The 27,540-nt window shown below is 38.4% G+C and overlaps 1 protein-coding gene across 6 annotated transcripts in view; it reads left to right on the top strand.

Moving 5' to 3' along the window:
• The window catches only part of dtnbp1b (dystrobrevin binding protein 1b), a 69,206-nt gene that overhangs the window by 12,704 nt on the left and 28,962 nt on the right, over positions 1-27,540 (top strand). For 4 of the 6 annotated variants that reach the window (XM_042434623.1, XM_042434621.1, XM_042434622.1 and 1 more), the window contains 3 exons: positions 1,977-2,169; positions 3,281-3,358; positions 17,349-17,431. In XM_042434623.1, the coding sequence (XP_042290557.1) occupies positions 3,333-3,358; positions 17,349-17,431 (109 nt within the window). In that variant the 5' untranslated portion in view covers positions 1,977-2,169; positions 3,281-3,332. Of the gene's footprint in view, positions 1-1,563; positions 1,826-1,976; positions 2,170-3,280; positions 3,359-17,348; positions 17,432-27,540 lie in introns of those variants that run through there. The other 2 variants (XM_042434625.1, XM_042434627.1) reach the window with 2 other exon arrangements.

Raw genomic sequence — 27,540 nt, 5'->3', positions numbered from 1 at the left:
TTTGCTGCAGATGAGAAATGTTTATCTTTCCTCTTCAAGAAATACTATAGTTATTTTAAGAGAAACAAACATTAAAAAGTTATTTAAAAAAAGTTATGTAAAAAGTTATATAATGGAGATTGTGAACACAGTCATCCATCCCTAATTTAAGGGTCAAATAATCCCTGTAGGAATCCTATTTTATAGTTCAGTGTGACATGAGTCAAGCCATGACGATCGATTCTGGTTAGTGCATCAAAGAAAGCCTTTTAGCAAGTGGCTTAGTACCATTTACATTGATATGCTTGGATGATCATTTACAGAGGTTACTATCAGGCATCGCCACAGTTTTCTTAGAAATGCCTTGAGAGGGTTTCCAGGTTCACATGCAGTGCTCCTGGAAAAAAAGCCAGTCTTGGTACTGTGATATTGCACAGTTTGAAAGGGAAGTACATTGCTAGGTATGGGAAAGTGTTCCATTAAGCTACTCTACTGAAGATGGTTACAAAAAGGTATAAAATATAACGAGCACCTTGTTTTAAGGTTTAACTAATCTCTATATAAATGACTTTGACAGAAAGATATTGGCATGAGTGTTGGAAAAGCTTTTGCAATCACAACTTATCAGATGAACATTTGCTGTCATAGCAACTCTTACAATGAGGTATCTGATTTAATGTTCTTTGATGTTGCATATCACACCCTTGTTGAGCTCACTGCAGTTTCTCCTCCAGCATGTGTATATTTTCCCCTCCATTTTCCTCACATAAACCACACTCGATCATATCATGAAATAATGTAATCAGTGCTGTAGCTGTGGTCTGGTCAAGATGGAAAAAAGGTCAAACAGATAATAAGTGAATGATTTCAGATTATATGGAAAACATAAATAAGTTACTCACATGGTTACAGCAATTGCTGATCTTGGGTCAGTACACCAACCCAACCCAGATCACCATCTTGCAATACAGTATTTCATGACATGATCGACATGGAAAAACGGGTAAAAAAATAGATCATCTGTTAAGTAAATGATTGCAGCAGTAGCACAAGAAGAGAAGACTTCAGAAGTCCGCAAACTGACTCAGTAATGTCAGTTATTAAGAAATAAAGTTTATGAGTTTGTTAAACTAAGGATGGTGCATTTATAAATTCCACTCCTCATTAGTATCAGAAAGAATACAAATGCTTTTTTCTTAAGTCAAAGTTACGTTTAATTAGTTGCTTAAATTAGTCATTTTAATTAATGAATTGTAGCAGAATAGAAGATACCCATGAAAGACTTGAAAAATGAGGCACAGTATATCTTATAAATTTTTCCCTATTAGATTGATTTTTCCTTCTTAGAAGTCAAAAGAAGGCATTAATTGTTTTTAAAGTTTTTTTGGGTACTTTTACTGCCTTAGGGCTAACTGGTCATAAAGGAAGCTACAGTAGGTTATGTGTCAGAGAATCACAAGGTCTATATATTTCTGAGCTGCAAGACACGGTTGAACTTAACTCTGCTTGTTCCATTCAAGATGCTCATATAAGTCTATAGGTTCACTCATGTCCACCACTGCATGTCTATACTTTTACTTGCCCTTTCAAGCACATGCTTGCTTGTGTGCGCCTGCATCCCTATTTAATTCTGCTGGGGCTTTTTGGTGTTTAGACACATTCACATCTGCCCCACTTTACTCGTTCTGTACGCCTCAATGAACAGTGCAGTTCAAAGTGCGTTACATGCACTGCCCAAGGGAGATTCTGGCATCCAAGCCTGATAGTAAAGAGTGCAGAACGCTTTCAATAGCTCCCATGAACGCAGCATAACATTGGGATCCATTCTTTTAGTGACAAATAAGAGGTAATGAAAAAAGTTTGTGTCATTTCACCCAATACCACTTTTATGAAATAATACCTTAATTAAACATGACTGTTACATTGTTAAATTGTGTGAGGGGGGGTTAGATATTATTTTCAGCCAGAGTTGTGTAATCCCTTGTCTTTCTCATTAGGACACCAAGGATCAAATGACAGAGAAGGGCTGGAGTAATGGAACATGTGGATGTCCTCAAGTGGAGAGACCAAAAAGACCAGATGGGGCCAAATGGCCTGCCGGACATGAGCTTTCTCATTTCATGGGCCATCTCCTTCGAGGACGTGGCAAGCAAAGGTGTTGTCTTCAGAGAACTGGACAGCACCGGACGAGTAGGTTTAACCTGCGCCTTATGTACATAATACTATTATCTGCAAAGGATTTACTGTGATATCACAAAGAAGTGCACCTAGATTTTTCTATCGTCCATTTTATGTGATGTATTATTAATTACGAGTGACTGATGACCACATAGAAACACACAGTAAATACAACATTTTTCCTAAGTAGACAAGTTGACAAGGACCACCCAACACACCATTAAATAACTTGCTGGTGCAGAATCAATTTGTTGATTGCAGCATTATTATTTTTCTTTTTATCGATTTTAAAAATATTTTAGAAGTATCATAATGGGTAGGTTGTTTAGTTAAGATGCATACCATGTACTAATGGTTGTAACAATATACAAAGTAGGAAAAGTGATGAAGAATTTAATGTTTCTATGTTGGTGTCAAAGCAGTGAGATCGTGAGCTTTTGTGAGCACTTCACATGATCTAACTGACCTTGGTACGATCATTTTAGTGAAGAAACTGGATGTTTTATTGGGTGAATGGTGAGTTTTTGTCTGCGGTAGAGAGTTCTGTTATGATTCATAGGGCAGGAACCATGAAAATACTGCCTCATACACAACAAAGACACTCACTCAACAGTCGCTCCTGTTGCCATGGTGACACAAAGGTCAACCTATAAGATTACTGATGCCCTAAACACCTGCCATGATTACATAAATGCATGTATTATAAAAGTAACTTCATGAAGGATGAAACTTAATAAATACTATGGGTATATTTAATAATTCTGTTTATCACACAGCACAGTTTCCACATTGCCACATGTGAAGACACATTATTTCAATTGTAACTTTGATATTTCCAATTTCAGCACTTACCGTAGATCCCTTAGCTGTATCAGGATATTTGAGTGATAAATGTAGCTGGGATATCACTTGCGCACACACACACACACACACACACACACACACACACACACACACACACACACACACACACACACACACACACACACACACACACAGGCAATCAGCACAAATACTTTCTAGCTGACACAGTCTGTTAGGAAACATGTTCCCTCACCCAGGTGTGCAGCAGAAAATGTCTGGTGTACTTTCACTATCTGACAAAATACCTCTGTGCCACCAGAATAAATGAGCTGTCACTACACCAGGTTGGATACTTTCAGCTAACCGGTGCTATGTGCAAAGCTGATAGATGCAGGAGGTAGGCAAATAATTCCATATTTTGTGTTCCCTGCATGTTTTTGTACATGTAAGTCAACATATGTATAGTAATTGGAACGCTTTGCTAAAACCTTTAGAAAAGGAGCGATCTGGTTGTCACAGAAGGTACAAATGAACTCTATGAACTACAGACAGATTTAAACATGCAAGCAAAAGTAAGGCACACTTTATGCTGACTTCAAAAAAACGCGTCCAACAGCTTTCATGGAACTTATAAGAAAGAGAAATCTCCAAAAGATAGCAGGGTGGTTTATCTCTAAAAGCAGCCATAGTCCAGGCCCGGAGGCTCTGGGGGAAATCAGTCACTAGTGTGTGTGCATGTGTGTGTGTGTGTATGCGTGTGTGTGTAAGTCTGTGTCACAAAGTCATTGTCAGAAGTTTTTCTTCCTGCTATCTCACTCACTCTGACGTGCTCCTCCTCACTGCCTCTCTTGCTTCAATCAGACTAATCATTTTCCTTGTTAATTACTTCTTTACCCCACAGAGCTGTCATGTCTCAGACAGCCTGTGAGGAGAATTGTGAGTTTTAGGATGTGATGTGTTCTGCGCTATACCTGTTCCAATCTACCAATGATGTATTCTTACATATTGTTCACATTTTTGCCATAAATGATCTAAAACATGTTTTGTTTTTTTGTTTTTTTTAGCTAAATGTAAGTACTAACACATCCCAAAATGCTATGTTTTTAACATAAAACACAGAAGAAATGTTGGTTCAATGTTAGTTTTTCAAGTGTAAATCCTGCCAGAGATTTTGTTATGTGACCGTCCCTTTCATGTGCATTTAATCTATGTGCAGTTAGCCTGGATAGATAAAGTGCTATCAGTGGCACATTGACAACTTCAATGTCATCAATGGCTTACGTAACGAAATCTGGGGTCCAGCCATAGTCTCTGATAAATGTTGAATCCCACTAAAGCAAGCGCGTTAATGAGTTCTCACATATGTGCATGTCTATCCTCTGATTATACAAATGTGACCTATATAACCGAACTCATTGCTTGAGCAAGATAGGGCAACTAATAAATATGTGCTTGTGATGCAATAGTCATATAAATTAGTACAAATTATAAAACTTTCAATAATTAATTATAATTAAATACTAGAAATTAACATGATGTCACATATTTGCTTATAATGCAGACTGCCTACCAGCCAACAGTGTATCGTTTTTAGATCCCTCTCAGTGCTGCTGTTGGAGGGTGTTTTGCACCAGTATCATCTCATTCCATCTCCAGACAGAAATCCCTTTAAACTGCTTTCCAAAAGAGGTTTATTGATAAACAGAGATCCATGGAAACACATTAGCTAAAGCAAGCTGATATAACTGATGCCAAGTGTGGATTACTAGAACTGTAGAACAAACTACCAAAATAGCTCATTTCTAAAATCTAGAGACAGCAGTGTTGCAGAAGCCATAATGCAACACAGCTGGTATTTCAGCTTCCACTAAAAATCTCTATAACATAATATAAATGTAAGCCTTGATAGTTGGGAAATTTCACATTTGACTTTTAGCCATTTAGCTGACACCATGGCAGGTAGCAGGTCAGTGTATTGCCCAAGGACCCTGTCATGTCACATTAGTTTTTGTGTGGATTTTGCCTGGGACTTTTCACTCACAGGTCTCAAACCAAAGCAGAATCATCACTTGCTTTTACAGTAGCAGGATCAGGGCACAGCCACACATCGGCATAAGCAATGCCTCGACATGATAAGGTGCAAAAAACACATGCGTAAATCTATGATGTGAACCTCTGCCCTGCAGCTAAATAAGACATTCCTGTCATATCTCACCCATTTTATCTATCACCCCTCTCTTGCCTCTTTTCACATACCCTAAGTACTTCTCAAGTCTGCTGTCAGTCCTTGCTTTGTTGTCTACGTCCTAATCCATAGATCTTTGCTGCACAGAATCAATTTAGGATAAGAGTTCTCTAACACTAGCTGATGGGCATGGAAAAGATGGTCAGACAAGTATAGTTCAAAGCTGACAAACTGTGTTTGGATATGCATTAAAGCTTATTCAGTGCTGTCCACGTCACCTTGCCTCAGGACAGAGAGAGAGGGAGCAATATTCATGAGTGGATGAGCATCAGGGAGAAATAGAGCAGGAAATAGAGACGGGTGATAGAGACAGTACATAGCCTGTATGCTCCTGTAAAACATATTTTTTTTAATCTATGACTAATAACTAACTGTATGTAGTCATGCTCACAAGCCTTCCTTTTCCATTTCAATTTTTTGATTAGTTGCCATGCATGTGCTTTTGGGGTTTATGTTGGTCAAAACAACTATGGTTGTAAGTACTGCTGGACAAAATAGTGACATTCATCAGCCAGTCAGTCTTTGCACAAATAAAAAAGGTACTGGAAACTTGATTTTGTAATGACTACTTATGTGTCTCAGTCATTACCTAGACAATAACTTAATCTAGTTAATAACATCCACTCTTGTCTCAGGACTGACTGCAGACCATGCTACATTTCATCTGTGGAACAGGTTGTACAGCAGAGGGTTATATAAAATTGTGCAACACAGCTTAATAGGTTAGCCCCTTCCATTTGGACTCTCTGGTTTACTGCTATTAAGGCTAGCGTGACTGAACCCCTAATGCTATAGTGATGTCTTCGAAGAGAGATCATTCAGTAATAATGCAGTATTGCTGGGATATCATCGGACCTTTTTCTGTTAGAGCAGCTTTGGTATTAATGGCATATAGAAAAACAGAAGCTCTGCCTTTCCCAGTTGTGCATCAGTCTTTGTTTTCTGAGGAATCTGGATGTGTAAACTGCATTGAAACGGATACAGACAAGGCTTTGATTTGTAAATTATGGGGGAGGGAAGGAAATGCTGTAGATTGTCAATACTGTCGATTATACAGTACAATATATAGAAATTGACTGGAAACAGATTCACTCTACATCTATTTCTGATTTTTAGAATGTAACCAAAAAAGGAATATGAATGCTTTGCAGTGTTAAGTTTTCCCAACATGGGACTGTGCAATAATAAAAAGTGTGACAGTTCATTATAATCAATGTCATAAATGCTGGATAGATCATCATAGGTTACTATTACTATTGTGTAGGTATTGCTTTCTGATGTGTGAGTTGAAGACAATTTTAATTGAAATTATCTATCAGATATATAAACTATGTTCCCAAACTATCTTTTTCTTCCTCCCCCTCTGGAGACTGTTTTGAACTATAAAGAAAATTGCTCATGTAGTTCAGTTGCAGTATTTCCAGCTTTTTAAAATGAGAGAAAAAAAACTGATATTCCTAATTATGCACTTAAAGCAAATTAATTATGCTCTTGGATGGAGAAATAATTCACCCATGAAACTACTAATATCATGTCCTAGGCAAGTGAGTCTATATTCCATGTTTAGCCTACCAGATATATTGAGGATGCTCTCAACAGCTTAGTCACCTTGTGTTTGAAGGAAAGGACAATAACTGTGCTGTGCTGTGTCTGACGCGTTGAGTTGGCTCAGGCCGAATTGGCGCACTTCCTGGTGACTATGACAGTTGCCAACTCTGCTGCCCATAGGGGTATGTGATTTGCAATGTGGACTTCAACAAAGCATAAGGCCACATATCAATCTTTTCACATTGTGTTAAAGTCCCTAAGCACATCTCCCCTACGGGCCACTATTGTTTGGCACATCACAGCTACAAATTACAGTGGGAAGACTATGCTAATTCCCTGACAATTAAAGAATGAATGAAAGAAATATAATGCAAGTGAACACTTCTAGATTTTCAGACTGAAGGCTTTCTAACTTGACTTAACTTACTTCTAGGAGCCCTGCAATGAACTGACGCCATGTGTTTATTTGCCATTTCCCAGCACCTGCTGGAATAGGCCTTGTAAGTAGGTGTAGAAAATTGATGGATAGGAGGAAACGTTTTGGATAGGTCTGTCCATCACAGAGCTAACACAGGAACTCACAGGAGCCAGTAGACTGTGGAAATGAGGCAAGTAGATAGTTATGTGGAACTGTTAGCAGTCATTTGCCAATTCAATTTGCACCAATCCATCTTGCCATACTGATGAGATTTTATTAAATGAATGTTGTTTCCACTTCTGCAAACTGAATGTGACTTTGATTACAGATATTCAAAGCTTGCTAGTCTTCTCTTTACTTTTACATCAAAGAATGAATAACGTGTAGCATGTCAAAACTGGTGTTAAGATAATAGTTTAGTAAGCTTGAAAGTGACTCATTTTTTCCCTGTTTAATTTCTAGTAATTGTGCATAATCATGTTTGCCACTAACTTGTCAATGCGTGTAATGACTGGCAGGAACCAGCTGACGTTAACACACCTTTTACAGTTTGTCAGGCTAGATCTTTGGGAAATATGGCTCATTTGTGGAACCATGACATTTAATTCATGCTGATGATGATGATGAAGAATAATTTCAATCTCATAAATATTCTTTTTGGAATGTATTGCGTGCAAAGGTGAAAAAACAGCTCCTCGGTCTCACCTTCACCATCAAATAGCAGTTAAGATTTTGTCACCATGAAGCTATATGTGGGCCAAAAGGTGAAAATGTTAAGCCAAAGTGAACTACTGCCATCAACATCTTTCATAATGTCTCCCCGCTCCACTTGCTAAAAACATTAGCCAGCTTTCACATCTATTTGAGCCTCTACACTAGCGTCTTCACTACTATGGAAAAGTTTGCCTTTCAAAATGTGAGTAATTCCAGTTGAGTAAGCACACCTGCCCTACATTCTACAGAATGAACACCAAACACAAGGTCTTTCCGACAGATATGGAGTAAGCTTCACTTTAGATCTTAGTTCAGTGAATCAGTAGGAAATTTCTAGGTCAGTGAAACAGACAAGTAGTATACAGTTCAGATGTACTGTAGATTTCACCCCTCTCTCAGAGGCAGAATGAGTGCATTATGCTTTATTTAGCTAAGTTATCTCTCAGCTCATTGGAGCAATCTTGTTCTTGTTCCATGTTTCATTTCTTATTCATGAACAAACCAACACACCACTGGTAAATGTTTAATTTTTGTAAATGAGGAATTCAAAATGAACTCTATTTTTAGTCTGAATGAAATGCTTAAACAGAAGAAACACTAAAAACTTAATGCTGCAGTTCACCACATTTAAACTCAGTGTAATAAGAAATGCTGTTTAGATATGTAAGTATCAAAATTAATAAATAATAATAATAAATAGGCTTTAGGATGTAACACTGAAGCTGTGTACATAATGTACGAGCATGAATACTGGGGTTTTTGTATTTTTTAGCATGCACTACTATACCATGTTGATTTCATCATACGCATGCAGATCTAAACAAAAATATGACATGACATTTGTGACATGACGTTTAAACACATCACTTTTAAGAACTGGGAACTTTGTAAATGTTTTTAAAAATTCAGAATTCATATAACTTTAACTATAACGTTTTGCTTTTGACATTATACATCTAAAACATACAGTACATGGTGCCAATACATTTTATACAAATGGTAAATATGTATAACTATAAAGCAGTATTTTTTTTTCCCCCAGGGCCAAACTAACCATAATGGATCCAGGCAGAGGCACAATTATACTAGTACTCAAATAGACTTTACTTTAAGTACCCCTATTTTGCAATTACAATTAGTATACAAACATTTAATGAATGGTTTATAACACACTATAATGTAGTTATGAACATATATAAGGCCATTAATGTACAGTATTTATTATTATTACAACTGTGTTTCACTATATTGTCATGCATTATATGTTTATACACCAACCTTCTCTTATGGATACCCACAGGAGGAGTTGTAGTTGTTGACAAATACATCGATAAACTCTTATATCTGCTAACTGCATTATGGTGTGTTATAAACCATTTATTGTTTGTCTAATCCTTATAAATGCTAACGAGAGGGACTTAAAGTAAGATGCTATAGAGAGAGAGAAGAAAGAGAGGAGCTGAGCTGATGATGTGATTTGAAGAGAACATTTTTAACTAAGCTATACTGCCCTCATCAGGGATTAAGAGTGAAGACCAGACTCTCACATAGGGAGAAGGTGGATATTTGGTTTGCAGACACAAAAGACTGAGCAGTATTCAAAGTGTTTGATTGTGCTTTTTGGGCAGTACACAGCCAAAGCAATAACATCTGCATGTTGAGGGGAGGGGCATGAATTGGGAGTGGATCTTGATATATCTTCCCACTGCAGATTGGTGTGCTTGAGAATGTGGCCTATGGAGAGGGAGAGAGTCACCCTCTGCTGGTACAGTGTCACCTCAGAGAGAAATGGCCTCTCCATATCAAATTATATTTCAAAAAGCTCCGGATATGTAGTATTAAAGATGTGATGCTTTAGGTTACATTGAGTAAACTGTTGCTGAACCTTTTGCAGTTATAGATCAAATTAAACAATTTTAAAAAACTATTTTTTTGTAGTTTTAAAGTCATTTTTGTGTACATCCCACCTCTTCTCTCTGCATCAGACACTGCAAGCTACAGTAGATCATTCATTCATTCAATGGCCACATCTTAGAATTTGTAGATAACATAGATAAGATGAGATAAAGTATCCCCCAATAAATGCATAAATAAAACCCTCAGCCCGCTCTAACATTGAAGATCATTTCATCATTCAAGGTTTGACCTTTGCCAGTGAAACCTTACACTGCCAAAACTCCTTCCCACTACAACTTCAAACCACTAGATGGAGACAGTGATCTGTTTAAAACCTGCAGTGATCCAACAGCCATCACTTCTCAGTGAAGCCTGAACAGTTTGGATTGCCTGCTGGATCATAAAATATGACCTGTTACTTGTACAGTTAAAGTCACAGTTGAGGTTTTAGATTAAAGTGAACCAGTTAAAACCAGATTAGAGTCAGTGGGTACAATTAGGCTTTCTCAATTAACTGGTGCAATCAGGCCCGGAGAGTATTGTTAAAAATAATGCAGGTTGCACCTATAATGATAATTACCACTTTGGACTCATGTCTTAGCTTAAACAGCAGAGTGTGACAAATAATAGTGTTTAGTAATGTGTTGCCTCACTTTTTTCCTCGTGAGTAGTTGAAAGCAAAATATATATAGCTAATAAAATTTTCTTTCTACATTAATTCTGCAAATCTTCATACTTAGCTGCAACTATTAATGCAGTTATCTTTTATATGAAGACAGAAATCCTGTCTTAATTATTATTCAATCAGTGATTAATTAAGATAGTTAAACCAATAGTTTGACATGAAAGCATGTTAGACAAAATTAAAATATGAGAATATTTGACTATTTTCCCCCCTTGCATGAACATAATTTTCTATCATTATGTCCAGTACGGATATTGAATTGTGCCAATTTAAATGTCACTTTAAAATACATCTTTCAAGAGTGATGGCTGAATTATGGATTGAATGAAAGTGTTTTTGTCAAAATCCAACAGCGTATAATGAGAAAGAACATGGCACTGCAGAAAAGGATCAGATAGAAATCATTGCCCATATAGTATAACAAGTATCCCCATAAGCTCTGTTTTAGTCTTGTTTTCCCACAGGTCTTCCTGACCTGTAGTTCACAGATGAACAGCAATAACATTACGTGTGGTTGCGCATTACATTTTCTCATTACCTTCCCTTTCTTTCAGATCCTCTTTGCACATATTAGTGTGTGTGTGTGTGATATCCCGTGGAACAGACATGCAAGGCTTTTCATACTGTGGCAGGGCAGTCTCAGTGGACTACCCTGTGACAGACGCTCTCTGGCTAAAAAATAGACTGAGTCTGTTCGGTGGAGAGCCTGAGGGTTGATTCCCCCCCCCCCCCCCCACTTGCTCCTCATATTTTCTCCTCTATTCTGTTTTTTTGCTTCGTCATATTGCTCTCACACTCTGCTGGAGTCTGTTGAATTAATATGAGAGCATGCACAGTCATGTGCACAGACAAAGACACACACACACACACACACACACACCCCTTATCCTAATCTCTCCTGCTTTGAACACTGACTTTATCCCATCTGACTGAGTGAATCTTTATACAGCCTCACACTCTATGGGGGTGGTAATAGGAACTAGTTGACTTCCCTATGAGCTTTCTACAGCAACAGGGGAAGCAAGTGGGAAATATGCTGCCTGTGGATGTAATGCTTCAATAAGCCAAAGGCATGAATCCGGGGATCTGATTCCATGCCTCTGACATCCAGCTTTTATTCTTTTTCTGATTCCCTTTTGCTACTTGCATTATTTGACTTTGCCAGTTGTGTTCATACATTTATCCTCATGAAATGGTTTGGGAGTTCCTGTTTGTAGATAGGGTGACTAAACTTATTTGTTCTTTGTCAATACCATTCAGCCTCACACTCAAAGTCGTCCATAAATCCACATCTGGGAGCTGGCCAGGGTAGTTTTCTTCTGTTGGCTGCTGTTTAAAGGAGTTTATGGGTTGAGCATCTTGCTATAGAGGACAGTGTTTCTCGCTCATGTTATATTAATATGTATGATATTTTACATACTGTTTTTTGACACTGAGATTTAATCAGCCAGTCTTTGAATTTACAGCAGTGAGTTTCAGGTTAATGCGCGCCTGTGTAAACACAAACCTACATCTCTAAGTGCTTACTATTACTTTGTTTTTAACAAGTGACTGAAATAAAGAATGATTCCTTCTTAAGACAAAAGTGGGTCAAAACCCAGATATGTTAGGCCACTGAGAAATTGATCTTCAAGCAGTAAAAGATTAGAAGTTATTCAGACATTATTCCGCTTTGATCCAAGAATAGCTTATCAAAGACTTCAGAAGATATCTGGTCCAACTGTCATCGTGCGCTACGGAAGCATGTGGCTTCCTGATGTGAGCAATGCGTATAAACAGCAACATGTGATTAACACTAGATCTGTTGCTTTACTCAGTGTCTCGTCACACACTGCGTACATTACATTGTCAGACATTTGACTTGTGCTACTGCCAAGTTTAAGAACACAAGTGGAGAGGCTGAAATGGAGCTGATTACTGTGGCAGGGATTTTGATTTCAGCTTGTCTAGACAACACTAACAGTCATTTCTGAATTGTGTTCATGAGTTAAGGTGTAGTGTGTGCTCAACCCCACACCTTTAAACTGTGCATCTTGCACTATCTGAAGTGCTGAATGTATGAGGTGCTGTGGTCCATGCCAAAGCTTTAGACATTTTTGCTGAAATCTCTGATGATATCTCACAGCGCCTCATAAATGGTCAAATTCATAGGAATATCAAGCAGAAGATAGTGGATCTAGTTTTAATGATAAAATGTTACATAATGTTAAATCTTGCCAGTAGAGAGCATCTGTATTTTAGATTTGTGTAATATATGGCTTTGTTCCAGCCATGCCTTCTGGTAGAAAATATATCTCTATGGTAGAGCTAGACTACAGCATTATGAATATGACAATAGGGGATTGGTAAATGATGAACAACTGTTTATCCACAACACAGTGTAGTCGCTCTGAGGCCAGAAAGCCAGTCATTATTTAATCCTCTTTTTGACTGAGCTACTGGCAACTTTGCCTGAATGACAATGTTGCTTTTCAAGACAACAGCAGGCAAAGCCAATCATTCATTCTGTTTTGTATTCATGCCACATCTCTCCACCATTGTCTCTCTTGCTGTTGGCATCTTCTGTCAAGTGATATTCTGTTCTCACTCTTTCAGGGTAAATTGATAACATTCCCGAAGATATTTTCATTTTATAGTAATTTATAGTAAGCAATTTGTCATTTAATATTTAGTATTTGTGAGTTGTGTACAATATCATGTAAATTAACATATTCAGGGATAAAATATATGTATATTATTATAATGTAATGATAATTATGTTTTATCCATGGTATATACAACCTGATCACATAACTTCAGGCCCATTCAGAGCAGTATAGAGAAGTTGCACTCTACCCTTCATTAATGTTGCTGTATTTAGAATATTTTGTTTTTCTTACACTAGATGGGGCTATATGGCAAGCAGTGTCATGGGAAAGCTAGGCAACTGGTAGTACTTGCTACTAACTTCCAGCATATTCATGTTTTTGCATGTTTTAGCCCATTAATGAAAATTGTTCATACTTAACACATATGACAGTAATTCCCAAAGCATATCAGATTTTTGATTGTGCTCTCTCTACAGTCCATGTAGCTATTGGTTTCAGTTCATTTCCATATGGTCCAAAAATCAGCTTGCATAAACCTAATATGTGCTTGCAAACAGTAATTAATAACTGAACATTCCTGTCTCCTTTCATTTTTGTCAAAGCAATCCTATCACTGTGGTCCTGCAGCTTGAACTGATGTCTGATTCGAACGCTGCGTTACAGCACAACGGTTACGTAACCTTGATAATAATAAAAGTGGACACGATGGTCACTGTGAGGGATTACGTATCTTGAGCGAGCCTCAAGTCTCTGCATGCTGATTTTCGCACTTCTGCTGTTTCCATATGTATTTTATGTACCTCTCAGTACTAGAAAACAGGAAGATCCTCTCGTAAACCACCTGACCTTTCCATTCCACTCAGACACACACAGCCTTGTCTATGGGGTTCAGTGTGATATTACAGAACCTAATAAGAAAAACAAAACACAACACCTTTATTAGCAATTTGGAGCCATTAATCCAGGGCTTTCTGTACAAGTCATCCAGAACTGATGACATTAACTTCTAATTAAACATGTTCAGTGGCTGTGGTCAGTCAGAATCCAATATACTGTATTGAAAAGAGGGAGAAGAAGAGAGCAGCTCAGACAAATTGAGCAAATTAGTTTCCTACTAGATGTTACTGGAGGTCAAAATATTGTTTGGGTAGCATCAAAGACACATTAGATAGAGCAAGTGGAATAATTCTGTTTCAGTGGAAACCTTAAATTTGCAGCAGACTTCGAGGTCTCACTTTCAGACAGAGCAGCGAGAATCAAATCCCTTTCTTTCCTCTGTCTTTCTTGAGGACGGCTGGGACTTGTGTTAAAGAGTAAATTTTATGGTACCACACCACATTGTTTGGATTGTGATATTTGCTCCGATTTAATTTGGCTATTCAGGTTTTATTAGCAGTTGGGACAAAGGATAAAAGGCAGCTCATGCATTTTACATGAGCTATTATCATTTTCACATTACAGAGTCGCATTTTTTACCACTTTCTGTATAAACTTGAAATAAATTTAGAGGAAACCATAGAGGCAGCATTTTGTGTTGTGATCTGCATCACTAGAATGACTTTCAGAGAAGGTCCTGGGCTACGTTGCAGCTATGAGTTGAAAGTCACATTTCTAAGCTGAGCTAACAGAACAGTTTTGTTACTAATATGATATATTCTTGGTCCTACTGACCCTGCACAGAAATCATAAAGATTTTTACTGTATTGCGGAGTACAGATGTGATCAGGAAAAAACAGAATCACTTTTTTTTTTGTTCTTTTGATAACAATAAGACATGATTATGATACCTAACTATATTGTTGTACCTGCAATGCATATATGCTTGGGGTAATTCAAGCCTTTCCTTGATATTAGAGGTGGTTAAACACTGAATTCATCAAATATGTATTTTGTATGGTAGCACGGTAGATAATTTTAGGCCCAGCGAAGGCAGCACTATGCCATCTGCTGTAATATTATCCCCAAAGAAGGGGGGTCTTTTACTGGGGGAGGAGCCATTAACCTGAATTACTTTTAAAGGGAGGTGACAAGAGGGGGGGAACAAAACTAAGCCACTTCTAAAAGGATGGCTTTTTGAGGTCTAACATAGTCCATCAAAAGGCTCCCCGTGGCATGAAATGGAGAAAATTCAAAGTGATAACAAGAGTAGTGGCACAGGTCAGTTATTGCCTCTAGCAGTTTTGTTAGGTGGCAGAACAAAACTGTGAGGTGACTGTACTTTAAAACATGAAAAGAAAAATCAAATGCATAGGACTGAGTTTATGATGTGGTTTTGCAGCGACAAAGCAGCAGGCTTGTGTAGGGAGGTGTTGAGTGGGAGCAACTTGCATGTAAAAAAAAAACATAAATGCTAAGAAGACACCTGCATATACAGCGTCATGTTCACAAGACAACAGAATTTAAGTCTGCATTTTTGGCTTATTTATGTTATCTATGGCTTCCTTGTAAAGGATGCAGAAATTCAAACATTAATAAACAAAGCTTGTAAGAATATAATATAGATTCAACAAAAAATTAAGCTTCCTGTTCAGACCACAGTGTTTATTATGATGAGCTCAAATTCCTTAATCAGAATTGCAGAAAGCCAGTAATACTGACAATAAGGGCCAAAGTATATCAAAATGAATAATAAATATGTCTTCATGTTTACTATGGGAGTGTTTGTGTTATCCTATAACACAGCTTAGGGTGGATTTTCATCAGTTCATACTGTGTACTGTCGCTCCACAGCTCTAACACTCTCTGAACTCTAATGAGAAAGTGGCTCAAAGTCTAATGTCATAATAATAATATTACACTGTTCTAACACAGTGTTTCTATTTGTGAATTTTAACTTAACTTTTTAACTATATTTTATAAATGCCTGAAAACCTGTAAAAGCCTACACTCAGTTTATCTTCCTGTTCTGAAATGGCCTATAAAATGTTGCTTTCTTGAACAGATTGTGAATAACAAACTGTCCCCGCTTCCCCATTGCCCAGTGGCTCATTTTCAATGGAAATGACGAAGGCTGGTGAATAACATGGGAGCCATATTGCATCCTTAATGATTCCTGAGTTTGTGTCTCCTCAAATTGGGCAATGCAAGAACAGATGGCCCCATGGGTGGAATCCAGACATGCTCACTGTGCCTGAGACAACTTTGAAAAGTGTGTGTATCTGTGTGAGTCACTTGATGTCTGAACATTTGTGTATACTGTATGTGAATGTGTGTTCACAGTATGTGTTGGATTTCTTTTCCAACATTCGCTCCTGCAGGCCATTGCTCTGAATAAGAATGTGCTCTTAGTCAGCCTGTGTGGTTATATAAGAATAAGAAAAACCAGTGCATTTGCACGTTTTTGAGTTTTATTTGTATACATGTATGCCTTCTCGCTGTTAACACATGTCTGAGGAGCTTACCGTGGGCCTTGGGAGGATGTGTACACTTCCTGTCAGTAGATTTTCTTTTTTCCATCTACATCAAGTGAACAGGTACAGGGGTCTCTGTCTACATCACTTCCTCTACTTGTTTGCTCTCACTCTGCTAGCCGCTCTTCTGCGTTTGAAGTCTGACTGGCAGAAACAGTTGTAGGTGTTGTACAATGTGTCATTCTAGCTGCTAGCTCTTACTCCCCATGCACCAAGGTTTGCAGCGATGGACCTGTTGAGATGAAAGACCTGTTGATATGAGAAATGTCAGACAGGATGATGACAGAAACAAAGATGTTGAGATCTGAAGAAAGCATCTGTTGCCTTTTACAACCATTTTTTATTCTGTCAAGCACATACATGCATACAGCAGCATGTACACATACGCACAAAGTCACTCTCTTTTCTGTTTGTGTAATGGTCACATACACCATTCAGACTAGATAATTAAAGGCTGGGACAACTCCAGTAAAATTGCAATAGATAAAAAGGCAAATGGCTCCTGGGGTGGCAAATTCACACTCAACTCACCAGCAAAAAAGATCCAGTAGCACAATTGCAATGCATGGAGGTATACACAAGGGTAAGATAAGAAAAAAGATGTAAAGAATAGAGATCTTTCAGGAGTGGAAAGAAGGCTAAAGTGACATCACAAAAAGAAAGAGTCGACAAGTTAACACAGTATGTTGGAAACTGTATTAACATCAACCTATGCCAAATATGTAAAATTGGAAAGAGAAATGTGAATATGCCCTTGTTTTGGTGTATCTACATAGTAATGTGTATGTAAAGTCACTCATCTTTGTTTTTTAAACTATCAATGTTCTCTCATTGACTTTTGCCTCTCATTCACATTTCTGTCTCTTCTCTTATCTCTCCCCAGTCCCTGCCTTCAGTCCTTTGTTCCACCCACCTTTACCTGGATCCAATCTCGCAGTTCCTGCCAACCTTCCATGCATCTCCACTGTAAGTCTTCTGTCTTTTTTTTATGTTTGACTTTACTGGCAATAAGACGCTCTGGGACTATGAACCAGCATAAAACTGCTCTCTCAAAGAAAGTGAACCAACAGGAGGGGGAAAGGGAAATAAAGAGAACTGCCTGAGGTGTAGAGTTGCCTGGCAACAACTTCCCACCTTTGTGTGAGTTGGCCTTCATCAGATTGCAACAAACGACATTTAGAAACACTCCAGCATAAAAGTTGGTTTATACACACACACACACAAACTGGTGAGAGGCAGGAACAAGGGAAGAAGATATGCAACAGAGGAGGAGAAAAGGAACTGATGAAGAATAATGTGTTAGAGTTGGATATTACCACATGGGGTGACCAAATTTGATGATTTGGTTTCTGTATACAGCACACACTGTAGGCGTTATTGGTCTCTGTTCCTAAATCTACTTGTGAGTTCATGTGTTCATTCATCTGACTTGATTTTGGTAAAGTACTGCAGAAATTTTGCATCTTGTCATGTCATTATGCCATTTTAAAGCCTCACAGATGAGTGTAAGGATGGTGCTGCTCTGCTTGTTGGACTGCCAGTGTTCAGAATTAATGATCATGCCAAAGGGAAGCACTACACTGTTAATTCACTTATCTACACATCACAATACACCATCTCATACACCACTGATCCAATTTTGACAAAATTAATGAAACTGAAATTATGCGTTTTGTTCCAGTATCCAGTCATTGGCCCAAGGGGGAGACACCAAAAATTGATATATTTAGTGCCAGAAGGTGACTTCCTATAATTATGGAGGATGACATGTTTGCTATTTTTTACATAATCTACATATCATTAAACAATAAATATCCCCTGAATCATATTGGCAAAAGATGATGTTACGTTTTTTAGGACTAAAAGTATTTTTGCACTTTATTTGCTTTACCCTTCAGTACTGTATATTTAGATGGTGCCAAGATACCCAGAATTGCTGCTATGAAACATCTAATGCATCCCTTCAGTAATTATAAACCTTTTTTCAGCCTGGTTTTAACACCACCCACACAAGCAGCTGCAATAATGAACTGCTTGGGGAATACTGGAGAAAATATATTTTTTTTTTTAGAGGTCAGCGAAAACATGGATGTTGAGACAAGCACCTGGGTGTGGTTGTCAGGTGAGGTCACTAATACCAGTGGATGAATACATAAAGGAGGCGCAGCCACAGTTGACACTTATACCTGGCTATTGCAAAAAATTATGTGCATTTTGCTTTGCTAAATTTAAAAGTATAGCATATACATGTTATCTCGGCCCTTTATATATGGGCTAAATACTAGGAACACCTTACAATATAAAATTTCCATCGACCTGCAATAACATATATAACAACTATATGTAATATGGTTTTAATGCAAATGGTCTTAATGTAAGCTGCAGGTTATAAAACATTTAGCTGGTATAAATGAGCTTGTTGGCAAAAACCTTGTCAGCATAGCATTTTTTGACATTTTTTAACCTACGACTTTCCATAAAACTGCAGTTTATCTTCTATAAAACAGACAGGTTCTACAGTGAGTCTGAACTTTGATAAATACTAGAATCGTTAATGGTTATTCAGCTATCTAGTTAAGCTGAAATCAGCACTCAACAAATAGGATGCAAAACAGCTTTTGACACCTCCTGAGGAGTAAAATGCATCTTTGTTTAATGAGAATATATCCAACTCATTTGTATAACATGGACTCCTGTACATGGACTCATTTCTAGAATTATACTAAATACAGAGGTCAGCTTTAGGTAGTATATTGTGATTTATTATCAGTTGGAGCACTGTAACCGATTGTTACATGCAGAAAGATAGTAATTTTATCACTCAAAGTCTACTTTAATTAAACTACATTTGTGTGAATTAAGGCCTCGTTGTTTGACTGTCCTGTTCGCATTGTGAATTTCCATCTGTCCCTGCCATTAAACCACAAGTTAGTACCAAGCATGCTTCGCTACAGTGTCCGCCACAAAGAATCATATCACGCTATCCATCCATTTTCAAGCCACGTATCCTTTTCGGGGTCCTGGTGGTAACATATCAAGCTGGGCTGCCTAGATGATCTTTTCCCATTAATGTCCCCAAGCTCCTTCTGGTATTCTAAGGCCAGCTGGGAGGTATAATCTCTCCGGCTCTGCTCCAGGGTCTCCTCCGGTTCAGTCATGCCAAGAGTACCCTGAAAAGGAAGTACCTGGAGGGGCAGCGGGTGCTTAATCCACATCAACTGGTTCCTTACAGTGTTGAAAAGCAGTGGCCTGACACAAAAGCAATTCCAGTTTGCTGAAAAATCTCTTTCTTTGACAAAAAGTGAGGGGAGGTACCCTGTGGAGGAACCTTTACCTCTTCACCACCATGGGTCAATATAATGCCAACAGTACTGTAGCTACTGCTTAGTGGTGTCAGTGGATCAAAAAATCTGGATTTTCATCCCTATCAGTTGCTGCCAAGTAACACATCAGTAGTCACCTGCTGGCTGACATGTTGATTAATGTTCTACCAACACTGCCGTAAGCACTTTATTTTTATTTATCCAGGTTCCTAAGAGCATGTGTGTTAACTCAGTACTGCCCCATTTCACATTTATACAGACACACACATGCACATCAGGGGGTGGAAGATTTATATTTCTTAGTAAGCAGATCCCCGGAGCAATTAAGGGTGGTTAGGTGCCTTGTTCAAGGGCACCTTAGTAGTAGTTGATGAAGGAGGGGTGCAGTTCATCCACTTGTTGAACCCAAATTTAGCAGTGTGGGAAATCAAAACAGCGGCTTTCTGGTCATGTACAGTCCTCATCTTTGGCTTTCAAGCTGCTGCTGTTGATTTACAGCAGTGTTATTTAAAACCAGCACCTCCAGCTGTACCATTACTCTGTGTTTATCATGTTTAGATTCCAGTTCAGTGCAGCGTGACTTTAGTGTAAGTCTGATCACTACAAAAGGCATGAATAGAGATGTGATAGATATATAACCACATTTCTTAAAATTAAACTAAAGAAACCAATAAAAACATCAGTATGATCTGTAATCACATCTTTCCCACTAACTGTGCTTATTAACATGAAGTATTTGGAGAGATGAATATTGTCCTCACTTTGGCTTTATTGTTTCCCAGTGAGCGAGTAGATTAGAACAGCTCCCCAGCCAATTATGTGACATCAGTAATATGGCAAAAGAGAACAGAACTGTTCCTCTCCCTACTTTTGTTAGACTTTTGGATAAAAGAGTTGAAAAGTTTATAGATGGCCTAGAGAAATTTGGAATGTCTCTACATAGTTACATAAAACCGGATTGCAGAATGTCAGTTGCCATGGCAACTGTGTTTTTGTGTTGTTGCTCTCATTCTCATCTGTCATTTCTCTCAGCAAACTTGACAGTTTTTATCAATTGAGGCCTCCTTCTGTGAGCTTTGGTAATAGTTGGTTAAGTGTCACATGGAAAACGTGTCTAACAAAGGCTGTGATTGCACAGGAAGTCAGACAAAGGGAAAAAGATGAAATGATGAAGTGTTTTGTGTGTGTGTGTGTGTGTGTGTGTGTGTGTGATGTATGTACTGTATTCACATAAAAGATTGATGTACAGAAAGGGATAGAGAGTGAGAGAGGAGGAGGAAATGTTTAACTGCCTTTCTGTTCACGTATATAGTTCTTAATGTGTGCAGGCACTCATGCATCTTCCTACTTTGTATGCCAGACCTACATGAGTTGCTTACAGACTGCTGAAAAGTCTTATTAACTGTCTAATAATGCTGCTAAATAACTTCTCTATTACAGCTGGGCCACTCTCTGAAAAAAGAGGGGGATTTAAAATCAGAAATTTAAAAAAAAAGTAAGCACTGAAAACGAAAACAATTATTATTCAGCATGGATATACGAATGCAACTGCAGTCTGAAACATTTCTATCAGTGGCCTAAAATCCTTTTATCTGACTCAATGCTTTTATGTAATATTTTTGTATGTCTTTCATTGTGCTGCAAAGAAATACATTTTACTTTTTTTATTTTAGGCATTTAGCTGACACTTTCCTACTTTAACAACTAGATTGCAGCAGTACAATATACATTTTATATCCTAGATCAGCAAAAACTGGAAATGGAAGGCTGACTCTTCTTCAGTTTCTTCTGTAGTTATTATTATAGAGTTATTATTAAGGAGGGTGGCGTTTACATTTACACACTAAGATGCACAGAAAATCATAAATATTAGCGTGGTTGTGTAGTGATTACACATGCTAATAAAGAAGTCACGTTTGTAGTCATTTTTTTAGCTCTTCGTACTGTTTACACAAGTTAGATGCTTATTAAAATGTACAATACAGTGAAGTTTGTACTGTCTGTGCATCCACACATTTTCACACTGCCAAATGTGATGTCACTAGCAAACAATGAATACAGCACTTTTAGATGAAGGTAATACATGTGAATGGTTAAGGAATGTTTGTAGCAAAACAGATGCATTTTGATTGGTTATTTGCAGTGTCAGTAGGGTTTTTTAGTAAAGCATCTGCACAGGTGCTCTGAGTTCATGTGCCAAGGGTCTTTTCCCCCACGTAGTTGCATGGTGAATAGTGTATTATGATTGTAGATGCTATTATATGGTACTATCAATCTCAGATCACTTGACAAGCGAATATGAAAGGTTATTCTCCAGGGAAATTAGCTTCCCTCTCCCCTCATGATTGTCAGACATAGCTCAAAATGATTCCTATTAATGTAAGTACGCCGCACCTCTGCTGTTTAGTCGAAAAATGTCTTTTATAAATTCCTTTCAGTGAGGGCAAGTATTGTATTTGGATTTATCACCTAGTGTTGTGTTTTGATGTGGAAACATACAAATGTTTGATGAATATAAATGTTCATTTGATAGACTAGAAAAAGTGCTTTGAGATTCTATCTCATGGCTGATGAATCATACATTTGCCACCCACTTCCTCTGTGGCAGATTATGGTTATATACTGGTAAACAGTTTCATACTGTACTGATTAGCCCAAGGTATTATCATCGGTCAATGGTTAGGAGCACTGGGATAAATGGACTGTGATGTATGCTGCTTCTCTTGCATTTCAGTTTGCATCTGAGGACAAAGTAATTCAAGGTTATAGATTTGAAATACTTTCTGATCCAGTTCCCATGAGTCTGTATGTCAAGCCCCTTTAATGCTGTTGTTGACCATGCATTCCAAAAATCCATAGCATTTTAACATTGTGAACAATGCAGTAAACATGCAGTAAAGATCATGAAATTTGCTATTGTTCTGCTTATTTTGGACTAGTTTTATAAACCAGTTTTTCTTTTTTAATGTTTTGAATTTTCAACCTATAAGCTAAAACAACATTAACAATACTCAACTTTCCTGCCAATGCAAATATTCAGGAGCTGTGTGATTTCTTGAACAGCAGCTAAACAAAGTAGGTGCTAATCAACCTGTACTTGTGGTAGTATTGTTGATTAGTGCAGTTATTTCTGAATGAACTGTCAGCTGTAGACATATGTTTTAACTATTTTTCAGTGGTTCTTAATCTGAACTGAGGGCTCTAATGATCTGTTTAATAATTTGTCTTCTTGTATTGCATGATGTCATGTTCCAGCAGTCCATCTTTATGTCCGGCCGGAGCACTTTTCACCCCTCCCACAGGGCATTCTGTGGCGCAGTTATAAACACCCATAGCTAATTAAGGAGTTTATGATATTTCTGTTGACTTCCCCGCAGTGTGACTTGTGCAGCTGTATCCAAATGCTATTGATTGTGGCTGCTGGTGTTTGTATCTTACTTTTGCTGCACAACGACCCCTCGGGCATTGAGGGCTTTGTGTCACATAAAGGGCTAGGGCTGACATTGTGGAGACTTTGTGTTTGTGTGCATGTGTGTTTAAGCTTGAGGGTTTAATATCTCTTCAGAGTGACTCACTACCATTATTTGACCCCTAAGTCATATGTTGTTTGATTGTAGAGTTTTCAGTAAGTACTCTTTTACTGCAGATTCTATAGGTTTACAGATTTTATACGGAAAACACCCCTATTTTTACACATTACATGCACTCTAAAACAAATATTGATTTTAAACTACATAATGCTGGCCAAATATCACTGGACATAAGAGAAAAAAAAATGCAAATCAGCATTATAGGTATCTATTCTCATGGCTGCAGAAGCCATCCTTTCAAGAAATGTGTCTTTAATGGTTCCCATCAATTGCACTTGACATGCAGTGGAAAAGAGAAAAAAGAGAAGGGAGGAGTTAGTGAAGGACATGCGAGAAGGAGACAGAGATAGGTGGAACTGTGATGCTTTTCACAGCATCATGCTAATGAGGAGGATTATTATGTCCCCCCCTCGGGCAGTGGAGGCAGACAGAGTGGGTGTGGGCACAAGTGTGTTTCTTTTTGGATGGTGTGATGTGTGTGTAAGGATATTTGTGAATTGTGTGTGTATTATAAAAGCAGAAAAGAGGAGCCTCACCTTTTGAAAACGGTTTCTGTTTTGTTGCCTTGCCATCTTTACTCTGTATACACTTTTTATTTAGATACTCATCTCTATTTATGAAAATGGATTCTGAGTCATATAAACAAAGAAGATCTACAATATAAAGTATGCAGATTGGGTTAAGAGGCATTAGTGTGTATTCAAAGGTCAGAGGAAAATGTGTTCACACTCACACACATAATCATCTGTGCTTCTTCTATCCCTTCCTCCTTACGCACACACCCTCTCTCCCACCCCCCTCTCTTCATCCTCTCTTCTCTCCCCTGGTCCCCCTCCTCCCTCGCTCGGCATCAGCCAGTGGTATGCTCTGCTCGTCTTCACTCCTCTCTCTCCACTGTCAGCTTCAGCAGCCACCACACCGGAGCTAAAACGCTGGTGCAGTGTCGATCTATACATGCACGTGTGTGTTTTCGTGGGTACCAGACTCTCGTTAACCCCTTATCGCTGAAGTGTGTGCGAATTGATCTGCATGGGACTGTGTGAGTGAGCATTTCTGGGGGCTTCTGTATGAAGGAGTATGTGTGTAGACAGAGAGACAGCGTGAGGATGCGTGGTGGGCAGGTGTTGTTGTGATCGGTGGAGTTTTTGGTCTACTATCGTCGTGCTGTTTGTCTCCCCTCCCTTCCATTTGGTTATCTTGTGAGGGCAAAAAGCATCCAGCTGGGATGTCCACCTCTCCTGGTGCAACAGACGGGAGCCAAAGGAACTCTTGTAAGTGACTTACTACTTATTTTTTAATTGAGAGGGATGATGTTTCTTTTCAGTATGTGAAATGTCTGGATAGGTTTGTTTTTAAAATGAACCTTTTCTCATTTTTAGTTTCAATCAGATAGAGGGACTTTATTTTAAAAGGGAGACATGGCAAAGACAGATGGAGGACATGTAGTTCAAGGCAAAGCAACCACAAATACATTTTTTATTATATCAGGCGTTACAAGACATTATAAAGAAGGCTCTTTTTATTTGCAGTAAGAGAGAGAAGTGGGTGTGGGTGTGTCTTTGTGTGTCAAGCAGAAAGAAAGTGTGGAGGAGTAAAGAGGCTAAGAGTTGGATTGTGTAACCCTGTACTGTATGTATAAGGGAAGATAAGCACAGTAGTAAGAGTAAGGGGTATATAATACATGGTTGTGTGTTATAGAGTTATAGGAAGGAGCTCAGGGAGGTGTGTAATGTAGGAGTGTGTGGGCGCATGCACAAGTGTGTTTACATATTCCCTGGAGCGCCTCCAGCTGTCGATCTGCTGGAAAGGTGTTTGACAACCAAGCCAGCTGTATCTTTTTTAGTTAGAGGAAAGTAGTTGACTTGCTGATATCATTTACAAACTGATGAGTGTTTCCTTTTTTAGCGTGTAATGACAGCACAGTCTGTGGACCGTTTAACATAAAAATGTTAATGGTAGGATTTAGTCTGATGTCTTTATCGGAGGTTTGTGTGTATCTACTGTATGTGTGTACTGCATTTGTAGCAGTGACTTTGCAAGACAGCGCAGAGATGATGATAAAGGGGTATGGCTAATATTTTAATGTAAAGCATGTTAGTTATTCAGGGGATGCAAGTGTGTGGGACTGCAGTTTCAATGCTTGACTTCATTCTGGCCTCAAGTAACACACGCACACACACACAGACACACAACTAAAGGATTGCTGTACTGTAAGTGGGTGATTGATAAGATGATGTGACTCATTTTGACTCATCTGAGAGCTCAGTGGGAACATACACACAGATAATTTCTCTCATACATCGACACACACGCACACACAGACACAGACACACACACTAGCTGCCTTGACTGTGGCACAGATCACATTTTGGAAAATGGGTCTCCTTTTATTGCTTTCATTATTATTGCACCATCCCCCCCCTTCTTCTCGCTTCCCCCCCCCCCCCCCCCCGTTATTTTTCAGGATGTTATTTACTGCCCAACTGCTTATAATTCGCCTGGAAACCTTCGGTGTGTCTGGGTGATGTGTTAATGATCACACACTGACACACCCACCCACAGCAGACACCTATTGTGTGTTTATGACTGGGCTTTTTAAAAAAAAATATAATTACATCACTGTTCAATTATCTGACTGGGTAATATGATAGGTTATTGTTGTATAACTCCCATTTCTCTCACGTATTTAGCTGTAGTTCTTGGCTGCGTTGCTTCGTACTTGACCAGTTTGTTCCTTGTCAAGACACATCTATCACATTACCTTCTTATAGAGCAGTGCGTTCAAACGGAAATATCAAGTGGCTGCAGGCTATGATCACTGATTTACTAACCATAATGTTACATAACCAAATGCAGCAGGAAACAAGTCCATTGTCTCAGATACCCCAGTGTTTAGGGGGGGGGGGGGGGAGAAGGAGGGTAGAGTAGTTGAAGAATGAACAAATGAAGATGAGGATGATTTAATCATGCAGAAGAACTATTTCTTTATTTATTTTTTATCATTTCATTTCCATTTCATGAGTTGTGAATACTCCTTTGCTGTAAACATCAAATGAACAAGCCCAAACAATGCCAGATTAGCTAGAATAATTTATGACAGTGTTATCTTTATAATCTCATTAAAACATCAAATAAAAATACTAACTATGCTTATTTTACTGATTTAAAAACCACAAACAAACAAGATGTTCTAATTCCATAATGCATCAACAAATGATACAAAAATAGAGCATAGTTATTAACTATTTATGGACTTGTGTAAAGCCCTTTATTTGTAAGGCATTAATAATTTTAGATAAGACAATAAGTAGTGCTTTTGAATATCTGTTCCAGCAGCCTGACTCAGTGTGCTATTATCACAGTGTAATGATGGCGCAGAGCACTCTCTCCCTGTTAGTTTGTGTCCTCTGTAAAGGAGCAACAGCAGGCACCTGCCACTGAGATGGATGTGCTGTGTCATCACTTCTCCTGCCAAATGATGGCTTGCCTCACCTCTTCTCTCCTCTCTCTGTTCCTCTCTCCTTATTCTGCCCTCCTTCTCTCTCTTAGGGATGGGTGATATAGACAAAATCAAATATCACAATAGTTTTGAGCAAATACCTCAATACTGACATTGCGACAATATTGTAGGGATGACTATGGGTGCTTTCACAAAATATTTACACAATGAGATTTTTGATAAATAATCATCAGTCATGTGGATATAATGACTAAGTGGGTAAAGGCAAATAATAGAACAGCTGGAACAGTCTGTAAGTTCAGAAAATGACATCACTTTACTGTAATGCAGCCTTTAAAACCAGGAAAAGACAACACTTATGCCATATCACTATATTACGATATCCAAAATCTTAAGACGATATCTAGTCTCATATCACAATATCGATATAATATTGATATATTGCCCAGCCCTACTCTCTCTCTCTCTCTGTCGTCTCTTCTTTAGTACCATTCTCCTCTCCTCTCCTCTCCTCTCCTCTCCTCTCCTCTCCTCTCCTCTCCTCTCCTCTCCTCTCCTCTCCTCTCTTCTCCTCTCCCGATGCTCCCCCTCTTCCTCCTCCTTTCTGCTCTGTGCTCTCCTCCAGTCTGGTTTATCTGGATTCACATGAAACTTTAATTGCCTGTAAATCAAAGCGCTGCAGATGTGATTAGTCTTTTGTGC

This window comes from Thunnus maccoyii, chromosome 15 (genome assembly GCF_910596095.1).
Source record: "Thunnus maccoyii chromosome 15, fThuMac1.1, whole genome shotgun sequence".
Classification (NCBI taxonomy): domain Eukaryota; kingdom Metazoa; phylum Chordata; class Actinopteri; order Scombriformes; family Scombridae; genus Thunnus; species Thunnus maccoyii.
This window is presented reverse-complemented; position numbering and strand designations above follow the sequence as displayed.